The sequence below is a fragment of the Hetaerina americana genome, unplaced genomic scaffold (genome assembly GCF_022747635.1).
Source record: "Hetaerina americana unplaced genomic scaffold, ioHetAmer1.1.p SCAF_10, whole genome shotgun sequence".
Classification (NCBI taxonomy): Eukaryota; Metazoa; Arthropoda; class Insecta; order Odonata; family Calopterygidae; genus Hetaerina; species Hetaerina americana.
In genome coordinates, this window is record NW_027286070.1 from 67,636,025 (window position 1) to 67,657,642 (window position 21,618).

The 21,618-nt window shown below is 41.2% G+C and overlaps 1 protein-coding gene across 1 annotated transcript in view; it reads right to left on the reverse strand.

Moving 5' to 3' along the window:
* The window catches only part of lft (Limb expression 1 family member lowfat), a 377,874-nt gene that overhangs the window by 47,988 nt on the left and 308,268 nt on the right, over positions 1-21,618 (reverse strand). The window contains exon 2 of the mRNA XM_071598997.1: positions 20,228-20,391. Within this exon, the coding sequence (XP_071455098.1) occupies positions 20,228-20,391 (164 nt within the window). The remainder of the gene's footprint in view (positions 1-20,227; positions 20,392-21,618) is intronic.

The window sequence follows — 21,618 nt, forward strand, 5'->3', positions numbered from 1 at the left end:
TGACACGTATTCCGCGGGCCCGCGGACGCAGACCACACGGGAGGGCGCGGGGGGGGGGGGGGAGGAAGAGGTTGGCGGCGGCCCCCGCTCGCTCACTCTCTCTCCCTCACGCATTCACGTGGGCGGTGTCGCCGTCACCACCAGCAACCCCGCTCAAATGCTTTCCTTAAGACCTGCGAACGTTCAGTTTCACTCTTCAACAATTTAAGTCGAATTCCCTCTCTTTCGAATGAGGTGAATGGGTGGTTACATTCAACCAGGTTCAACTTGAATTGAATCCAGAGTCGACTTTAAGAATTGACTTGAGAGTGAATTTTGGAGCTGCATTCAAAACAACGTAGTCTGAAATAATCTCGTGAAAAACAAAATATGGTTGAGCAAAAACTCTCAAAAACGTTTTCGTATTTAAACGATCATTACCTCAATAAATCTTGCATTAAAAACAATACTCGTATATTATTTTACAAACGCATTGCAGCGATCATTAGCGTGAGAGTTAAATACAAGTTATGCTATCCTGAAGTTATGCATAAAAAACACACTGCATTTGAAACCACTTCCACTTCAGGGCCTATAGAGAACCACAAACGCGGAGGCTGGCTAAGTAAAACTGAACAGCGACCACACCAAGAAAAAGACGCCCTTCATCATCTACGGCTGCGGGGCAACGACAGCAAACAGATGGTAACTTGGCAGGGAATGCAGTGTCCTACATCAGTCACCACGATTCGTGATTCGCCGAGTTCCCCAGCATAAATCGCATCGAGGAATGGGAATAAATTTCTTGGACCTAACGCCTGCTCCTTGGAGACTCTGAGAGCCAAGTTGTTTGAAGAGTGAAATATTTGTTTTGACCAATGATCAATTCCTCTTCAGAATTCATCATTGCTACGGACTTTTGCATCGAGGAAATTCAAGTCTAATATAATTTGATGAACGTCGGTTTCCTTAAAATATTTTCTGGTGTCAAAGAATACTGACGTGAACGTGTGAAGCCAAAATTTAACCAAAAAATAACTCTTAAAATACACTTTAAATTGATATTGCATTCAGCGCAAATCGCACTTTTATTTGTTTACATATACCCCGTAAGCCACCGCCAGGGTGTATGGCAGGAGATGAATACACACCGGAATAATTTTACCCGGACATGACCCAAAAATGTTATTATGATCCCCTATCGTTCGTGGACAAAATAACATCTTTAATCTATCCGTTCTACACTTAATTTCTCTAATTTTACTAGCATGGTCTCTCCTATCGTAGTACGATGGGATTAATGATACATTTTCATGCATCACTAATAGAGAGACCTCCTTGCAATTTATGCAACAGCTTCAATCTGTAATTTAACCTTCGCTCCGTTAGTGATTCCCAGCCTAGCTCCTCTAATATTTTGGATCCGCTATTAAGTTAATCATAACAACGTTTTAAAAATCTAGCTCCTCTACGCTGCACGCGATCCAATTCGGCAATCCAACCACGTATCATATTAACTGAAAAATGTAAAATACATTGCATAGCAATATATATACATCCATGCATACAAATAGCAAATGTTCACGATATCTAATAAAAAGCCGATAAGTCGCCGCAAGAGTACATTTAAAGATAGTATGCATAATTATGTGGTAGGTATGACAAACTAGTAGGTATTAATTTCAAAGAAAATGCGTAAAATGCCGCGACAATAACTTTTAACGAAGTCATCCGCAATATGCGCACTACAATGCAACAATTTCAAGGTAAAAATCATTCGTCTCAACCGTGATTCGAACCTGGATCCCCTTATGTCAAATTTGTCAAAGTTAAAACACCCTCAGAGTTTAAAGTTGGCTTTAACCTCATGGACTGTGGCGCATCGCGCACGACTACGAATGTCGGTGACATTTTATGTACGGCATTTCGTCCGTAATCTTGTTCCTTCAAAGCCCCCAAGACTACAAATTGTAAGCGGATGCCTTGATAGCTTAATTGGCTAAGGAACTCGGCCGGACATCGAGGGGTACGGGTTCGAATCCAAGGAAAGGCAAATTATTTTTATACCTTGAAATTGTTGCATTGTAGTAGTAGGTATTACATAAATTAATCAAGATTACCATGCCTTGCAGGAGGAGAAGAAGTCTAATGGGGAGATATGTTTCCAATTATAGTGTTCCTCCTGTAATTTGATGGCGAGCTATTCGAGAAAAGAGCAACTTTTTAATAGATTTGCCAGATTATCTAGAAGCTTAAGTATTTGATATGGTCCGAAACGTTCATCTTACAACTTTATGGTATGGGCACGTAAAACTGCCCGTCTGCTCGTTTTTTATGAAATGTAATAATGCATAATTTTCCTTTTTACGGTTGGTGACCTAACACCCCCCGCCACACGCCCTTGTGGCGGCTTGCGGGGTATTATGTAGATGTAGATAGATGTAGATATTAAAAAAATAAGATTTAAGGCAACATTCAGTGCAAATCCTTGACTCCATTCACGAATACCATGTAAATTGCTTGAAAGCATTTTGAAATCTAAATGATTTATTCTTTCTCCATAAATAGCAGCATCCTAGGTGAATCGGGCGAAGTAGTTTATTTTAAGCTGGATGAGATTCTATATAACTGACTCCTTAGGCAGCTATTCATCCCTTTCCATAAGAAACGCAAGAAAATTCTAAACCTTTAATCAGAGAGATAGATGGATGCCTGAAACTTGGCAGCATTTTATGCCAAATTTAAATAGATATGGCAAAATTAACGCATTATGCAAAACAATTCTTACCTAAAAAAGTTCTAAACTGGTGTTTTCCGAACTCGATGTGGCTTTGTTTAAATGCAGAGTCCTATATTGTCACAAATGAATTTTGATTCATGCATCTAAAAAGAAAGTAGATGAATTGGAAGAATGATTCCACAATGAGAGAAAAAGGCGACATTATTTAACAAATGGTTGTTTTGGGTTATCTTGGCAGATTGTTTATAAAATATGATTAGAGTAGATTAAGAGTGTAAGAGGCAACACTGGTAGAAATGTCGTCGGAAAGTGTTTCATGAAATACATATTCGTCCAAATCACCGAAAATAGCTGCGTCATTATATATGTATACTCCTCCTCACATTGTTTTACATTGTAAAACTTGGGTGCGCCAGATTGAGGATAAAATGGACAATATGAGGTGTGCATGAGGTACTTGAGGATCGTTTGTGGTAAAAATAGGAGCAAAACATCGTTTAACAGCGAGAATATGGGGAAAATTAGAAAAAGGGAGTACGTACCCTGAAATTATTAAACAGAGTTTGTGAAGTTACTTACCATGAAGGGGAACGATGTGAGGTACGCACATTTTAACAGAATTGGCTATAATGTTATTTTAACAGTCGGTAATTACAATTGGTTGACGTGGCTGAAGGCACCACACCCACAACGAGGTTTTTCGTGCCCCGGCTTCTAGTGAATTAATACTCGTCAGACTAAGGGAATTCATCTCTAAATGCGGTTTAACAGGTTGACTGCTTTGTGCAATGCGCAGTCAGACCGCATAGAATCTCTTTCAAATACTGTACGCTCTCTCTTTAATCATTGCTACGAATAAAAATGACTTAAGCTACAATGGAAATCTAAACTGACTACTTAAGCTCATACGACTGTTCCAGAATGGTATGTATGCACGTTAACAAAACATATTTCTTAATCATACGCATGAAGTTCTTTTCAAGGCCGTATTAAATAAACTATGATAACAAAAAAGTATATAAGTACGAAAAAATTTTGAAAAAACTAAAATAATGAAATTAAAATAAGGACACAAAGGGAAAAGTACGCGATCTGATGAGAAATATTTTACTTTGCTAGGTGAGCAAATTTCCATGCACTCACCAGCTAGTTTGCACATTTGTAGATCATTAATACTACACTAAATGTAAGTTTCTAAATGATAGATATAATATACAATGAAAAATGGGGACTACTCACGGGAAGACGATATATTTTACCGCATTATGCTAGTGGAATAGGATGGATAGGATAGTTTCGGATCTCTCTTTTGGCACCATCCACCCAAAAAGAGTGTTAGAAGCCCACGCCAAATCGCTAGCCGAGACCGAAATTTGGTTCAAAACTCCTTCACTGCACACGGGAAAAAGTTACTTACTCCATTTAGTGATTTCCAAACTATATTTGGAAAAATAACGCGGGTAGTTTAGTTATTTCAGTCCGTGGAGGTACGTGAGCTATAATTTCGTTAAACATGCAAAAAATAACAAGGTACGGTGGTGCTACCCTTCATCGTTCCTCAGCTCAACGCTTACCCCGCGCTGGCTGGAACCCACCGTCTCGCCATCTCACTTGCATTGCGAGCACCTTCCCACGCCTATCTCGGCGCAGGTGCACCTCCTTCACCCAAGATTTCTTCCCCGAGAGATCAAATTTTTGGAAACGGTTAATAAGGGCGTCGCTTGCAGGCGCGCGCGTCCCTTGCAGGCCCCGAAACTTTTTACGACCACGATGCAACTCACCCCCAAATTAAGGCAATGGAACTTTTGGAAGCCAGAAATCTTCCGAGTTAGATCCTTGAGAGCATCGCGTAAAAAAAACCATTGTCTGAACACTGGGACGGCATGCTGATGAACTCGGGGACGAATCCTGGAAAAGACGGGCGTCCACACACGCACACGTAACCTATACTTAAAAAGTTTTAAGACTCAAACCTTTCCCTTAACGTTCACGTCCGCATCGCAGGAAATCGCTGCATGCACGCACACAGGTTCGGGAGCGCATATGTGCACGTCTTCAGCTGCGTCGGGCGAATGCAGCTCGTAAAACAAAGGAGGTCCGACCGGCGCAGAAGGTTGTTGGGTGGGTGCGGGTAGGTGGGCAATGGGAGGGTGGAAACGGCAACGAAAGGGAGGAGGAGAGGAGCCGCCCGGGGAAGGGAATGAGAGCGTTTTTTTTGGGGGTAAGATGCGGGTCCGGGGTCGGAGGGAATGTTCGGTAGTTCCTAGGGGTGGGCTTGCAGGCGCGGGAGGCAAGTTGAGTGCCGTTCACGGGAGAGGGGCTCCCAGGGGCGGTGGAGGGAGTGGGGCAGAGAATCAGAGGAGGTTGGTTTGAGAGGCGGGGGCGCGGGTGCGTCTTTGGTAGAGTCGGTTGGGCGTGTCGCCGTCGGACCCTCCAGAAATCTCTTTTATTTTCCGTTTCGTTTTCCAACCATAAGGTGCTGCGGGGGGGAAACTCGGTTCTCAGAATTCTAGTCTCCGACTTTTTGGCAAAATCCTGCTGAGGGCGGGAGAGACCATTCAGAGGCAGTCCGCGAGTATGGTCAAAAATAAGAAACCCCTTATGCATAAATATACAAATATAAATGCAGCCCACACAAAAACGCATACATACATATATATTATTATTATTATTATTATTATAAGGTAATCTACCAGTTAAGGTAGGTTTTTGGATGGACACAATTGCCAAATAAATATTTTGTGACTCCTAGCAAAACAAAATCCAGCAACCTAGTCTACATCACTATATATATATATATATATATATATATATATATATATATATATATATATATATATATATATAGTGATGTAGACTAGGTTGCTATCCATATATATATATAGAATTTCACACGCCGTATAGGGCTTAGTACTGGGTGATCTCTACCATTACCTACTAAACTGACCTTCGGGTTGATTACTGTGTTTATGGTTTATATACATAAATATATATGTGTGTGTGTGGGTCGCGGTAGTCCAGTGGGTAGAGCGTTGGACTGCTGATCGGAGGGTCCCGGGTTCGATTCCCGGGCAAGGCACTCTAGGCACCTGCAGCTCGACTCTCAGCATAGGGAAAGGAACTGGCCCCCCTACCCTGATGTGTGAATTTCACACGCCGTATAGGGCTTAGTACTGGGTGAACTCTACCATCACCTACTAAACCGACCTTCGGGATGATTAATGTGTTTATGGTTTATATATATATATTATGTATAATTATATATATATAAATATATATATGTTCATATATATTCTTTTCGGTTCATTTTATCTTCTCCCTTCTTCTCCGCACTCACATTTCAAAGGCCTCCAATTTACTTTTTTAATCGTGCTGCTTCAGTGACCATGTTTCCGCGCCGTACTGCTTAGCTATGCTCCATAGCAAAGTTTTCACGAGTCTTTCCTTAACATCTTCTCTCAACTTTCGGAATATTCACTCAACTGACGGCATCATATACTGACGAACAAAAACAGATTTCAAACGGAAAAAAGTGGTGAACATCCAGGAAATGAAACCGTACCTCTCACTTTCCGGGAGGGTGACAATGCAAGTTCCCTTTGAAATTATTTATAATGGAACCCTCAGAGCCGATAATGATGGCAATTCGTCTGACACTCTTTCAGTGGAAGGTGAGGAAGGAGAGGGAAGAGGAGCAAGTAACAAGAAAATAACGAAACCTACACGCACATACACAAGGACAAAACGAGATGATGAGGGTGTACGGTAAATGTGTGTGTAAATGTATGAACACACACATATGTGTGTCCATACATTTACACACACACACACACGTGTGTGTGTACATGTGTGTGTGTATATATATATATATATATATATATCTTCTATTTCTTCCGATGAAGATGGAGCTGAATTCCGTCGAAATGATCAAGAAATAACGTGTGATTGATCTTTTTAAGTGTTCTTTTTTGTTTGTTGCTGTCCAAGTTTGTTATTCAACACTTCCATGTTACTTCGACAAAATCATATATATATATATATATATATATATATATATATATATATATATATATATATATATGTGTAAGAGAATAGGATGTTGGTTTGAATTTTGTTAGGAGAAACAAGAGAATTATTTGCTTGTTGTGCCCATTCGAAACCTACTCGTGCTACCTTAACCGGTAGATTACCTATTATAATAATATGTATGCATGCATAAATTATATAGCAGTTCCCTCAACCTCACCTCCCTAGACCACCTCCCCCAATCTCAACTCGTTTTCCTCCCCCCCGATGCCAGAATTACTACGCACTACACTTGCCCTGGAAAAGGTTTTAGTTGCGCCCTTAGGCATTACGTACTGCCCTCGTCCCTCTCTCTCTCTCTCAGTATTCTTATCCCTCAAGCTCTTGCGTTCTCCGGCCGTCGGTTTTTGTTCGCTACGCTTTAATGACTTTTTCCCTGTGTGTGTGCGCCGGCGGTCATAAGCCCCCTCCCCCCTCGCCCCTTCGCAGCAGTCTCACCTGAAGCTCTACTCCTGAAGCTCCCTCACACTCGGCTCACCTCAGGTGACCAAATTATTCCGAAGAAAATACGAAAATACAAAAATGAAGAAATTAGCTCGCTCTCACCTCGTTCAATATACCGTGGCCCCATTAATATTCTTAGGTTCGCAAAAAAATTAAATTTTCCAGCGACAGGCGACGTATTTTCATCCTCATCTGATAGAGGTGACTGTTGAATAGTGAGTTTTGACTCGAGCAAGGTATTCTAAAGGTTCGATCTTCGCGTGGCACCAGAGAGTTTTCTTACGTATCAAAATAAATTTACGTGGTCGTGCATTGACAAAGAACCGGAATCATAGAGACATGTAACACATGTAATAGGTAATGTCGTCTTTCAGATATTATTTTATTTATTAAAATGAGGGAAAATTTTCTAGCTGTTAACGCCATAGTTGCCGAGGAATGTTCCCTTCATTATTCATTCAGTTTGCGGAAGCTGACTTTGAACTGACTCAACAATCTGTCTTCACTTCCCAACCTTGTAGCCAGAAGTTTGGCGTGAAAGACTGACCGGATACCAAGCGTTCCTGCGAGGCCCTCACAAATACAAGGAAAATGTGCCATCTCCTACTCCCATGCGGCCCGCGAAATTTCTGCCACCCAGTAAATCATACGGCTAGGTTTAGCCGAGGGTGTGTGTCCAAGAGCATCATCGAGGTTTGAACACCAATCCATACCGACCGTACATTTTTCCGCTCGCTGGTTAAATACGCAAACTATTGGTCAGACTTAAATAAAAAATTGGGGATCAGCATTTAAAAAAAAATAGCCGATCACTGGCAGAAGCAGACGTAACCTACCCTAAAAAATCCATAGCAATCTCAAAGACGTATCATTCTTGACATTCAAGGAAACTTGCATTTCAGAAATTGGTGGTTATTGGAAAGCATACCTGCGTCCATACGTCATAATCGGATGCTCCTTCTCACGCGTCAGTTTCATTTGTTGCACCCAATGCCAGTTTAATATTCCACCCAATATGTGCCGTAATTAATACTAGTGTCGTATACTCCTTCATTAGTCAACGCATAAGGCAGTGAGCTGGATGAAGGTTCTCAAAGAGAGGTAGGGATCCACTATTCAGATTTACAGGGTAATGTGTGACATGACCTTCATGTAATTCTTCTGTTAGATCCATATTCCATAACCATGGAAAGTAAAGCAATGAGATATTTTGATAGATAGGCCCCGAGGGTAACGATCGCAAAAAGCAAGCGCCTTAGTCAAAATTTCAGGCGCAGTCAAAGTACGTAATAAGTGACATTAAGCATAGTCCGTAATTCCCAATTATATAGCAGACGTATGCATGCTGAAACGTTTTTTTACAAAATGATCTGTGGCAACCTTTTTTTTCTCTTCATTACAAGTGTGTTATCATATTGTTATTGCGTTCAAAAAATGATTAAGTTCGACTTTAAGTTTCGGAAAATCATACCAGAAATTTCGATTACATTTGTTTACTGAAGAGAGAACTTGAGTATGAATATAGCTGGAATGAAACGGTCATTAAATTTCACTATTGAAACCAAATTAAAGATTCGCCAACGCTTGCAAAAAATATCTGCATGATAAAAAAGTAAGCAATAGCCCAAATCCACTTATAAAGAATAAAACTCATGTTTGAGTATGCTTTTTAAGGTCCATCATAGAGCGTAATCGCCCTATGGGGATTCTATACGCCCTGCTGCTTACTGCATATTCCAAAAAATAATTAGACTGTAATCTCTGGTTCTCTTTCTGATTCCGAGAAAATCCACGCAACTTCTAGAGAGCTAGTCGGGTACATAAGAGCCATCACCCCCAGAGACCCTTCATTAAGCTCTACTCAATCGGGACACAAAGCCAAAATGGAACTAAGAAGAATAGGGCAATGCACAAACATGGATGGAGGGAAATTTAGAATGCCAATAAATATGGATGCAAATTTAACGCTTCAAATGTGTTTGTATCAAAACTCTTTCCATCAATATATTGAAATTTTCATTGAAGTTCAAAGAAGCTTAGGCGGCTGAAAAAAGGCATAAAATAACTGCAGAAAATATTTATTAAGTTTTCTCGCATTATTGTAAACTCATCTCAGAATTTCTCTATATGCCATTCCTGCGCAAGATCTGTAGAAGAGGCAGCATTTCAGGCTTTGCTTGATCAACTGACTAGTTTTTATACGTTGTACTGATGGAAATGCCGGTTTCCGAATTTAAAATAAGGGTATTATTGTCCATTATACATGCAAATTATTCGCGGGATGTCAATAGCTAATAGAATTAGTATGGAAGATCCTCACTGCTCTAATGTCCTTAATTAAATCACTGAAAAATCATTGAAAAATACTTGAAAAAAGGTTCAGAAATATTGATAACCTCAAAATATTTCACCGGCTTACTCGGGGGTGGTCTGAATAGTTTCCGACCTATCAAAGATACAAGAATTTTTTTCGGAAAGTTTCTAATGTTTCCTGAAATTTTCTAAGGTCAGAAACTTTTTATACCACCCTCGTATATTAAATTGCATGATTTTTGAATGAAGATTCCAAACGCATAATTATTTTCAATGGAAACGACCCTAGAGAACTAATTAATGCTTATGTACCCAATTATAATATGATACAATATAATATTATAGGAAAATATTGTTGAAAGTCCCTCACATTAACATGAAATATTTTGAAAAATATATCCACAAGTAGAATAAGTCGTTTCAAGTAACAGAGGATGCCAATACACCTCGGTCTAATAAGTAAGTGTAGATTGCGGCTGGAAATTGCAGAATTTAGATTGGAAATAAGATTTAAAAATCAATCAACATTAATCTGTAAAAACACGCAATGAGTTTGGGAGGGTACCTACGCGGTACAAAGGCCCAGATGCATTCGTGAGGAATCAAAGTAGGAACTGGCAGGATGAAATGACTGAATAATCACTAAAGCCATTTAATTCATCTCATCGGCACTGGAAAAGGGCTATCCCGACCCTGCTATTTGTTTAAATATGTCAGGAACGCCCTTGAATTCTGTGAAAGGTTCAAGAGAAAACATGAAATATAGAAGGGCTCGAGTGTTGATTGAACGAAGACTCGAAAGATTTACAGATTCATTCTGCGGATTTTCATCGGAATTCTCCGATCCTCAGCGTGAATTTCCCAGAAATAGGAAGTAAGTCGATCAGGAAAGCATGAATGGAGTTTTTGTGAGCGAAACGATTAACATAAAACGAGATATAATTTTCATTATACGTTTTCCTGTGCACGTAACTCTAGGGTAGGGTGTCCGAATTCGATTAAGATAAGGGACTGGAAAATCATTCGGAACCGCCGCGCTACTGAGGTTACTTAACCACTTAGTAAAGAAAAACATTCAGCCCTTAAGGTATAGGTGTGATGATATGGGTCGCGAACTATTATTGAATGCTCCGGAATAGGGATATCAAGGCAGAATGGGGGCGAGGCCCCCACGCTGACGTTGATGAATGACGGTGCAGGAACCTGAAGATTGTGGAAACGGGATGGGAGGGAGGGAGGAAAGGGGGCGGGGAAGGGAGGGCGACGGGGATTTGTGTGTGAGATAGAGAGAGAGGGAGGGAGGAGGCGTGAAGGGGAGGGAAGGAGAAGAGAGAGAGAGAGAAAGGGGGGTGTGGCTCGTGTGGGGATGCTATGGAAGGGAGGCGGTGGCGTGGGAGGCAGGGGTGAGTGCGATCGGAGAGAGGTTGCAGACAGGGGAGGGGTTGCCCCCGGGAGCATGGCACGCGAGTTGCAGAGTAGAGGAGGGGGCGAGGTCGGGAGAGTGGGTGATCAGAAAGGACACGAGCTCCAGAAGACTTAGGAAGAAGAAGATTGGACACTCTAGACGCTTGCTAACGGGGGGGTGGAACTAGTGCGGCTGGAGTCATATCGGGAGGGGAGCAACAGTCAGGGTTATGGAGGAGAGGGGTGGACTGCGAGGGGAAGATCGTTGAATTTACGAATGGAACGATCTCTTTTTTTTGTAGTATGGAGATTAAAATGACACCTATGACACATAGTCAGTTGAACACAAAATTTTCAAATTTTCGGCTGAAAAATGATGGGATTTCATTGAATTGAGACATACACGTCTACCAGAAAATAACGCTGAATGCTTCCACATGGTTAACGTGATGAATGCTTAGACCAGTTGAGTAATGATACATTTTATGGCTTCAATTATGACATGCCTTCGCACACTTTTTCGGGAAAAGTACACAAAAAGCCAAAGAAGAAACCAAAAGTAACATCTGTGAGAGGCGGCAGGGAGATTGGCTTCACTAATCATGATCTCATTGCATTTTTAAATCCGTGAGCTGGAAAGCACGGGATTTTCCCTTAATTAAATGCATCAAGGATAATTTGGAATAGAATCGATTAAAAAACCATAAATAATAAATCTCTGATTTATAGAAGAAACCACCACTGCGAGCATTGTCCAATGATCGACAAATGAAGAAAGTGTACTTGGGTTTATTAAACTTCTAGATGTAACCACACCTTCAAAGATAATACTGAATAAATACATGCAATACATTCTTTTGGGGGTTCATAAACCCACATCATCACGTACACATGAATAAAATATCGTTAACCTATACTTGAGAAAATCAAACCGGGGTCTAAATTAGTGATCAATGTAATAAATATCAGAGGTGGAAGGAATTGACCTCATCTTGAATTCTTTCAGACGTGCCGAAATATGATTATATCTGTCATAGTGGGAAAAATACATGGAAAAGCGTAGGTCACATGAAAAAGGGAAACTTTTGTTGAGAAAAGACATCTCATAGTAAAAAATAATGCCGAAAATTTAGCCATGAACCGGAACAGAACACAGGGGCCTCTTTTTATAAAGAACATTGTCATTTGAGTCAGTGACTCCTATTCCTCGTTACCCAGATACGAGTCATTAACGTTCACCTATCCCTCATTAATATTAACAATACCTAGTATCATAATCGTGATTCGAATGGTTTCCAAATGAGCTAAAATTCTAATTCAATATGTATAGTTCACGTAAGTAGATGACTGAAGTAATTGCAAAAAGACGAATGTGACATTGTCTCTTATTCGCGTATTCAGGCGCAAACCCACCCAGGCTAAAAGGTTAAAAATTGGCAGTTGACATGGAGTAAATCAATTGTATAATTTTCATCCCGATGTAATCCAACTCTGAATAGAGAAAAATTTTGAATGATTCAACAACTTAGAATTTCTACCTCTGACTCGCCTCGCTTCATCAGAAAATCGATTAAGGTGGCGCGGAATATAGGCACTACTTTATTGAACCTCTCTACCACAAACGAAGCAGAAGAAACGCACATCCTAGCTACCTTTACCACCTGAAAAATAAAGCCAAATGGGTTTCGTTTATTGACAATATCTTAAGCTGAAAAATCGAATGTCTTTCTTTTTTACTGGGTATGCACGACTGGAAATAATGCATCACTGCTTGCATACATGACATTTCGACTTAAGATGGCGACAGAGAGGAGCACTATTTCCAGAGGGCTTTATGAAATACATTATGCCCAAGCTAAACAGATAAGAAATCTCATTTATTTAAAATATATTTATTTATTTTCACCTCTGTACCTAATTAATATCATGTTTTACACGACTTGTGTCCCTGAAGTTGGACTCATCTCGTGGAATAAAAGAGAAACAAAAGAAAGTGAAATAATTTGCGACATGTTTATTCTTTTTAAGTATTACTATAGCTTTTTCATCTCATTCATCGTATACACACGTTTATATCAATTTCGTTTTGGACAAACCGCTCAGTGGCATCATCGCTGGCAATTATTCGTACTGCACCTTTATTTGCAAATGAATCTCATATATTAGAGGACTAATATTCCATTAACTTTGCGCCGACTTGCGGGTTTATCAATTCGATAGCCTTCAGCATCGGCCCATGCAATACGCGACGGGCGTTTGAAACCACGAAGTCGCTGCATCTCGGGCCGAAGGATATGATAACTCCGGCGGAGTGGCTCGGAGGAGGGAGGGGGTCAGAGGAGGCACGGCAAAGGGCAGGGCGGGGGCCGGTCGGGAGGAGGTGTGAGGCACGGTAGGCAGGCAGGGGGTAACGTGAGCCTCGGCCGCCCGGCGGGTGGTGAGGCAGGCGAGTCCCGTGGGCGGCGGGAGGTTGGGGGTGTCTGCCGCGCGATGGACGGCTGAGGACGGGGATTAAGGGTATGAATAACGGTTATGTCGTAAATCGGAGAGGGAGGGGACGGAGGAGGGGGAGAGGGGTGTGCCGGGCGCTGAGGAAGCGAAAAAGGAAAGGGAAAAGAAAGGAGATCGCGAAGGGGGGAATTCTTAGACATGCAATCTTGTCATCTAAGAGGCTACGGTATCATGGTAGCTATCGATTTTTAAATTTGTCATCCGACCTTTCTACCGTTTAAATTATTATAATAATCCCTTGCTCGCTACTATACTGCGGATTTAATTGTATACCGATCAATAAAGAAAACAGTTCTTAAATAAGCCCAAGAGGGAAGTGATTCCAATTTTTTTAGGCGTCGCAGTCGCCACCCCATGAATATCTAACCTTGAAGCATTCAAAAGGGATTTTTTCTATAGGATGAAAAAAATTATAATAAACATTCAATCATTCTCAATAATCATACTTTTAAAGAAAAATGCATAGTATTTAAACGAATGGACATCTGACCTTTATACGAGTAATTTAACATAATGGCAGATAGTTTCTTGTGTTTAACTAATCGAAAATTATTCTCTCGTTTTTTTAGAAACAATTCCTGTGAATGACGGCTACGTAATCATGTAAAAAATAAATGGGATATAATTTTATATTGAATTTATTTTTGCGTGCGCGAATAGTCCAAATTGAAACGGAGGCTACAGAATGAAGTTAGCGAAATTCGCTGAAGAGGATAGTTTATGAAGATGAAAACGAAGGATTTCTTCATCTCCACCAACCAAAATTGGTTCCCGGAACTAGAATTAATTCATCTCTCCCCAAGTTTTAGGCAAACCTTTTTTGCCCTTTAAATCGGGATATGACTTCTCGAATACTCTTCGGTAGTTATTTTTTTTAAGGACTTAGTCCGCATATTTCGTAATGTTTTTTTTGACACTCCTACATCTGTGATACGATACATAAATCTTGCACATTTGCGCCTTGGCGAATTTTTAAAATGAAACGCTCCATACATGTATTAACAATTATGGGGTTGTTTCATTGAAAAAAAATTAGCAGAAAAAAGAAAATGGGGCAACAGAACAAATATCACTTCATGAATAAACATCTTTCAAACTATTCTGCTCATTGACCAATAAATGTCCACTCACCAGAATTGGGAACCGTTGTGCTTGGGCAAAAAAGTCTCAACCGCCAATGAAAGTCGTGCTTATAGCTCACAGGTAAAATGTTTAAATATCCTCGAGATACCAAAAGGTAACAGGTGCGACTGGAAAATGTTGAGGCTGCAGAATTAAACAGGGGGAGCTGACGACGACGGATAACTTTTCCATAATTTGTCACGTCGCAGTTCTCAAATCTCGTCCCGCTCGCAATGGAATCAATGGAAACCACCCCGTTAACGGAGGACGCTCGAATTTAAACCGGCAAGGAGGAGGAAGATTCAGGCACGAAGGTCAAGGGCCAAATTCTCAACCGGGGGAGTGGGATCGCGAGACAAGTTCAAAGAGAGTTTATAGAAGAGACTGTTTCCCACGGCAACTTCCCCGCTGCAATGAGAGATGTTTCACTGAGACCGAAAATAATGTGGCTAGCGGGGAAAAGTCGCGTGAGCCGGGCCTTCCCCTTCCCCATTAAGAGTTCCTCCCTCCCTTCAACCCTCTCCTTACCAACACCCACCCTCATCCCTCCCTCCACAACCGTTCTCGCCCCCTCCCTCCGCCCTACGCTCCCCCTCTTCCCACGCGCGGTAATTGAAGGCTGTTCGCCTGCTCTGGGCGCATTCCATCTCCCGTTTTCTTATTTCCTCTATATGCCTCTCCCTCCCGTCCTACCTCCTCCCCCCAGCCTCCACCCTCCCCTCTCTCTTTCTCTCTCCCTCCTGAATCCAACCTGCATTCAAACACACACAATGACATAATGCAGGCAGTTCGCCACATGCCCCATATTAACAAAAAAAACAAACCATCAATAGTCAAGCTGTTTTCCACCGACACTGGTCCACCCGAGTGCAACCGTCCCCACCTCAGTCTTCACCCCAAATGTCTGGTTGATGAGTGAGGCCAAAGCTCACCTAGCACGAACCCCTACGGCTGGTGAACTTCGCACCTTGTTAGCGGGAGTGCGATTCCGTTCCTCATGTCGCATGCGATCCTACACTCACACGGCCGGATTAACGAGGGATGGAACAAATATATTTCACCCGGATTAATAGCATACATACTTTACCCCGTAAGCGCACCAATTTCTACCTGATGGGTTACCGCTTAGGAGTGGTGCTATTTGGCGGAAGGTACAAGGAAGTAAATTCGGGAAGAAGGACTGCGAAAATAGTAGTATTTGGCATCCCACCGTTTAAGGTAGATTTCGGATGAGTACAAAACAGTACAATGACAATACTTTTCTTTGTCTCTCTAAACAATACAGAACCTGAAATCAGGCACTACAGTAAGTCACTCTGCAATTTAGCATACTCCTTCCTCCCTTCATTTCGTCCAATATATCATTTGTCCAATTTTTAAATCTATATTTGCCGACCCCGGTGGTGGCGGGGTAACGTCTTCCCATGGCCAGCCAGAGGTCGCGGGTTCGATTCCTACCTAGTTGGTTTTTTCTCTACCATTCCCCAACCGTTGGTTGTTTGGTTGGTTGGCTTGGGTGCATGTAATTCTAATATTTTATATCATTGTTTAATATCCGATGTAAAGGCCGACTTGCTGTTTTCGGACTAATGCAAAATTAATATACACACCCTATTACTGCCCCTTTCTCGTTTGCTTAACATTCTCCCAAATTTCACTGCCAAATAAAATGCCATCCATCTTTCCCGCCATATTTGGAATTCTTCCAACAATCCCCCATGCCTATTACTTCTTCATTTGCTTTCCTTTTCATCCATTTTACCTTGTCTATCCTTCTCCGTACTAGCATCTCAAAAGCATCCTATCTACGCCTAACATCTTGCTTCAACGACCAGGTTTCTGCGCCGCACAAAACCACGCTCCGTATCCAAGTTTTCACTGGTGTTCTGTTAAAACCTTTAATGAAGATCTTTCTCGCTGATATCCTCCCTCATGGTGAAATCCTCTTTACTAAGCCTCTTTGACACCATTTTTCTTCTGATGTCCCTTCAACTTCAAACACCTTGGTCCAAAACTCTTCCAAGATAGGTAAACTGCTTCACTTGCTGTGGTTTTCGTCCCATTATTTAATCGTTTTACTTAAGCCTTCCCATTTCTTGAAAACCATCCTTTGTCAGCGAAAATGTTACATTATGCAATGATATTTTGCATTTCCGAATTACACAAACTGGTAAATGTTTCCAGGAATTCCAAACAACTTTGCAAACTGCTTTAAACGATCGGTCAAATATTTCGCTAAAAATTAGACTGTTTTAAAATCAAAAATATCCATCTGCCATATCACCATTGGAAATATCATCTTAATACTAGCCACGAGGAAACACTACTTTCACTACTCGTAGTACTTTTCCACTCCTTTATATTTGCCCAAGGACTTCCTAGTATAGTAAGTAGCAGGTGTTCCGCTGCTGACCGTAAGATACTGAGTTCAAATCCGGGTGATGCCCCTCGTCTCCCCCCAAGTTGGACGATTTTCTGGGAGACCGCAAGTGGGTATCAAGATGGGACCTGCATCCTTACTCCGACAGAGTGAATTTGGCGCATGCGGTGAGGAGGAGATCTGAGATATTCAGATATGCTATCAACGCAATCTTATCGAGTGTTAAGTACTGAAAAACGCATGTTACCGAAAGGGAGTATTGTTACCTAGCTATTCCGAAATTTAAGACGACAATCCTCATTAATTGTAGTATTGAACGAAACGGTGAGATGACTGTGCCATAACCCTGTGTCCACGTAGAATTCAAGCAAGCAAGTCCTGATAGCAGAATGCAGATACGAGTAAGCATTGGTTTCACACAAGCACTGGGGTGCCAGCTACAAAAGCACAGATTGGTTTGTTAATGGGGAATAATCAATGTGGATATCAGGTATTTTATATTCATATAAGGAGGTAGCCAGATCCACAAATGGAATTATATTTATTTTTTGCGAGGGGGAGTGTGACGGGGGAGGGAGAGTTTGAGATTGACGGCGCCACATGCAACTGGCGGTGAAACACACGCTCACTCATTTCCTCTTTCTCTCTTCCTCCCCTCGTTCCCCTCTTCCCCTCCCCCACCCTTCCCCGTCTCCTCTTTCTCTTATTCTCTTTGCATGACGTGCCCGCACCTAGTTCACCGATCCACCGACCTGCTCGGGGGCGCCCTCCTCCTCTCTCGCAGTCTCTTGTATCTGGAAAGTTCTACGCTTCTCACTCTTTTCACCCTCTGCTCCGGGAACGACCTCAACGGAATTGCATCCGAAATCGAGGTTATATTTTTGCCTTTTGACTAATTTTTGCGGGCACCCTACTTGCCATCTCGGAAAAGGAGACGAGCTATTATTAAATTATGCGAACCGTAAGAGTTCGCCAACCATAACAAATCGTCAGCACGGGGAAGAAACATTGAGTGACGAGATCCACCCTACGTTTAACTACAATTTTACGCAGAGTTGCATTTAAATTATTGTACATGCATACAGCGAGAAGACATGTGCCTTGCTTCCTGGCATAAGAATACGTACATAATTACGTCTTGTTACAATAAACTACCGCAATGAAAATTTGTATCGATCTATTCTCTTCAAAACGATATACTATTAATTAAAATACACTTTATAATTTCGCAACATAATAGTTTGCACGAAATATGTTCTTTCACGGTGCTACAAATGCATTGTTCTATTACGGATTTACACTCTTTCATTTAGTATTAAGCGGTAACAACAATAAGTAACTTGGAAGTACCTCCATCAATACGGTATTCAAAGCTGAACGACAGCTTCGATATATTTTTCATAATATTTTGTCCATTTTCTATTTATTGTTTAAATATCAACCGTGGCTTATAAATGTTCATACATCCTTCATAATATTGCGATGACTCCTTGATAAAATGCAATCGCTGGGGATAGGTCTAAAACAATATTTGAAATACTGAAAGTTTGGAACGGGGGCATGAAAGCGGTGAGTAACTGTTTGAATCCTTACAAGAGTTAATGGGTATTTTCAATATTTATTCTCGAATCGAATGAATATTGAAAAAAGCAATTGTAACATATTTGAAAACTCACAACTACATGCGTTCTTAAATTTTCTACAGGAAGCATGGAAACTCGTAACTATCAAAAAGATCAGGAAATACCCCACCTCAAGTTTCCGAAGCTGTGAATGTTACATGCTGTGAAACAATCCCATGCAATTTGTACATCAATTTATTTAACCAAAACTAAAATAATTTAAATATGCTGAAGTCTTCAGAATATTACTTCTGTACGATGAATTCCCGAGTTTTCTTTGGACTTCGCACATTTTGGTCCTCCATCGAGTTTTCCTATTTAGCATTTACCACGAGTCAGCACCACTTTAGTGGTGACATATTACGGAGCCACAGGAGTTAAGATTCAGGGTGCCAGCATTAAAATACGTTCAAAATTTGACAGAAAGAAAAGTTACCACGGTTAAATTAAACCATGAAAGTTATAAGAACGGAGGGTTAAAATTAAAGCTGAAGCGAAATATTTCATAGCCAGAAAATACGAGATCGTATCTAAAATGGTTTTTTAAATTATCTGTGAGAGATAGATGGGCCCTTGCATATTTGCAGCGGCCCACCTCTAACGCAGGGGGTTGGAATATTCCTTCTCAATGAGTTCCCTGAAGAAATAGATTTCGTGACATCTTCACGGAACGGAACCAATTGCACAGCGGATAGTAGCGACCTCACCACCTCTGTCGCTGGGCAACGCCTTATTACATACGCACCAGCGTCCATTTCATCTACTGTGCGACGAGGGCACACGCTAGGACGCATCCGGACGTCAGCCTTTAGGTAACCACGAGTAAAGATGAAGTATTGGAAAGGGTAATGAAAGGTGGAAAAATGTCTTACCCACTACATTTCCTGGGGTTCTACCGGTATTACCATTGTTTAGTTGCTACCGAGAATTTCTCGAAGGGAGATCGCGCATTAAAATCTCTCACTGCTGAAGTTTGTTTCTCCCGAATTTCGTCCCGGTGGTCCTAACTAACGACGGAGGTTGAGGCTAAACTCGATGTCAGGAGTACGTCAAATGAGCAATTTCAATAAAGAAAGCATGCGGGTATCTCAGAGAGGCTGATTCAAGTGATCACAATTATTTGAACCACCTTTAGTTACTTTCATAGCAGTCGTATTCTGGTGCTCAAAGATCTGTTACACCAGCAACGCTGGGACAATTCATTTTCACTCCACCTAATGCATTAAAAGATTTAAATAGGGGGAAATAGGACTGTGCGGTATTGCATTAGGCACCACTTTCAGCACTTTCTCTAAATCAATGGAGGAAGGCTCAATCTGAGACTTAAAACTCCTCAAATTTCCAATGTACATTTCTTAAATAACGAATAATGCATTATTGCAAATCCAAATCATAATCACAGGCAGGATTACTGCGATAATTTAGAGCAATCAATTTTAGCAGAGGCATCAGCACAAAAATATCAGGACTATTAGGAGATATTTTATTCCCATTTGTACATGTTATACTAAAACCAACATTTGCCATTCAACTTTACTTTATTTCCTCTTCAACTCCATCATTTATATCTTCTCAAGACCTGGTATTCAAAAGCCCATATGCCCATCCTTCACCCCATGTTCTCACCTGGAAGCTCCCGAAGCAGGATCCTCCTGGTAGGGTGACGTAGCATACGTAGGGTGGACTGGACGCTGGGACGGACTCGTAGATAACAAGAGCACCATTGCGGAGCTCGGCTCCTCTCGCTGCTTTCATTTGCCAAAATTCCTGCAGCGCCTCCACCACGTTCACTGCAAAGAAATGGAAGAAGAAACAGTGTGATTAATGTTGCAGATACAAGGGAGGTAAGGGTTAGGTCGAGGCAGCGGCAGAGCAAGTGAGCGTCGAGGCGGGTGGTAGACTGGCGGTTCACGCCGACTAGCCAATGTCCCAATTATATACAACAGATTCAGGCGAGATTTAGTGGAAGTTCGTCATCATGAGAAACAAATTTGCACTTTTCTACAGATTTATTGTATTATCCAACGCGTTTCAGTTCATCGAACTATCTACAGGTACAATCCTTGTACATGAAGATGGTTCAATGAACAGAAACGCGTTGTACGTTACAATAAATCTGTGAAAAAGTGCAAATTTGTTTCTCATAATGTCCAAAGTTGCTAATCAGACGCAAATTACAAAGGATGAACGGTGCTACCCATGGTCCAGAGCGTGACATCTCCGGTCTAGTTCTTACTCTGCGGACAGTGCTTTTGAGAAACATCAAGTGTAATAAGGGGATGAATATACCTAACACGCCTCTGCTCTCGCGTAATAGGGGTTAAGGGAAAATTCACGAATGAAGAACAATCCATTACATCATTCCATCATGGGTAGTATATGCCCGGAGGATCATTGCGAAAGGAAATCATTTCGTGTACACTCATTTTGAGAATTCTTAAGCATCAATTTTATATTTAGTGAATTATCCACATGATACATTCCATTAGCTAAATTTAACGATAGTTGTCAAGTAAGGAAGGGTGCACAACAGCCAGGCGTAATTTTTAGACCATTTACAGATGAATCTACGTCTGTACATATATTATTTTTATTATTATTAAGTAATATACCGGTTAAGGTAGGTTTTGGATATGGACAAAACTGCCAAATAATCATTTTGTTACTCATAACAAAACAAAATCCAGCAACCTACTCAAGTCCCTCTCCATCCCTGTGACTTCCTTCCTCCCTTTATCCCGTCCATAATCCCTATTCTGTTCCTTCCCTTTCCTCGTTTGCCGAACATTCTCCCCTACATTACAGTTTTCAGCATCCCACTGCAGATCAATACGCCCTTCATCCATTTTTCCCCCCTCCTTATGATATCTCCCAACAAACCCCTCTCCTCACCCACAATACCAGGTTCTTACTCATTTGTTTTCTTTTCAGTCCATTTTATCTTCTCCGTCCTTCTTCAGACCCACATTCCAAAACCTCCAATTTACGTCTATCCTCCTGCTGCAATGACCATGTTC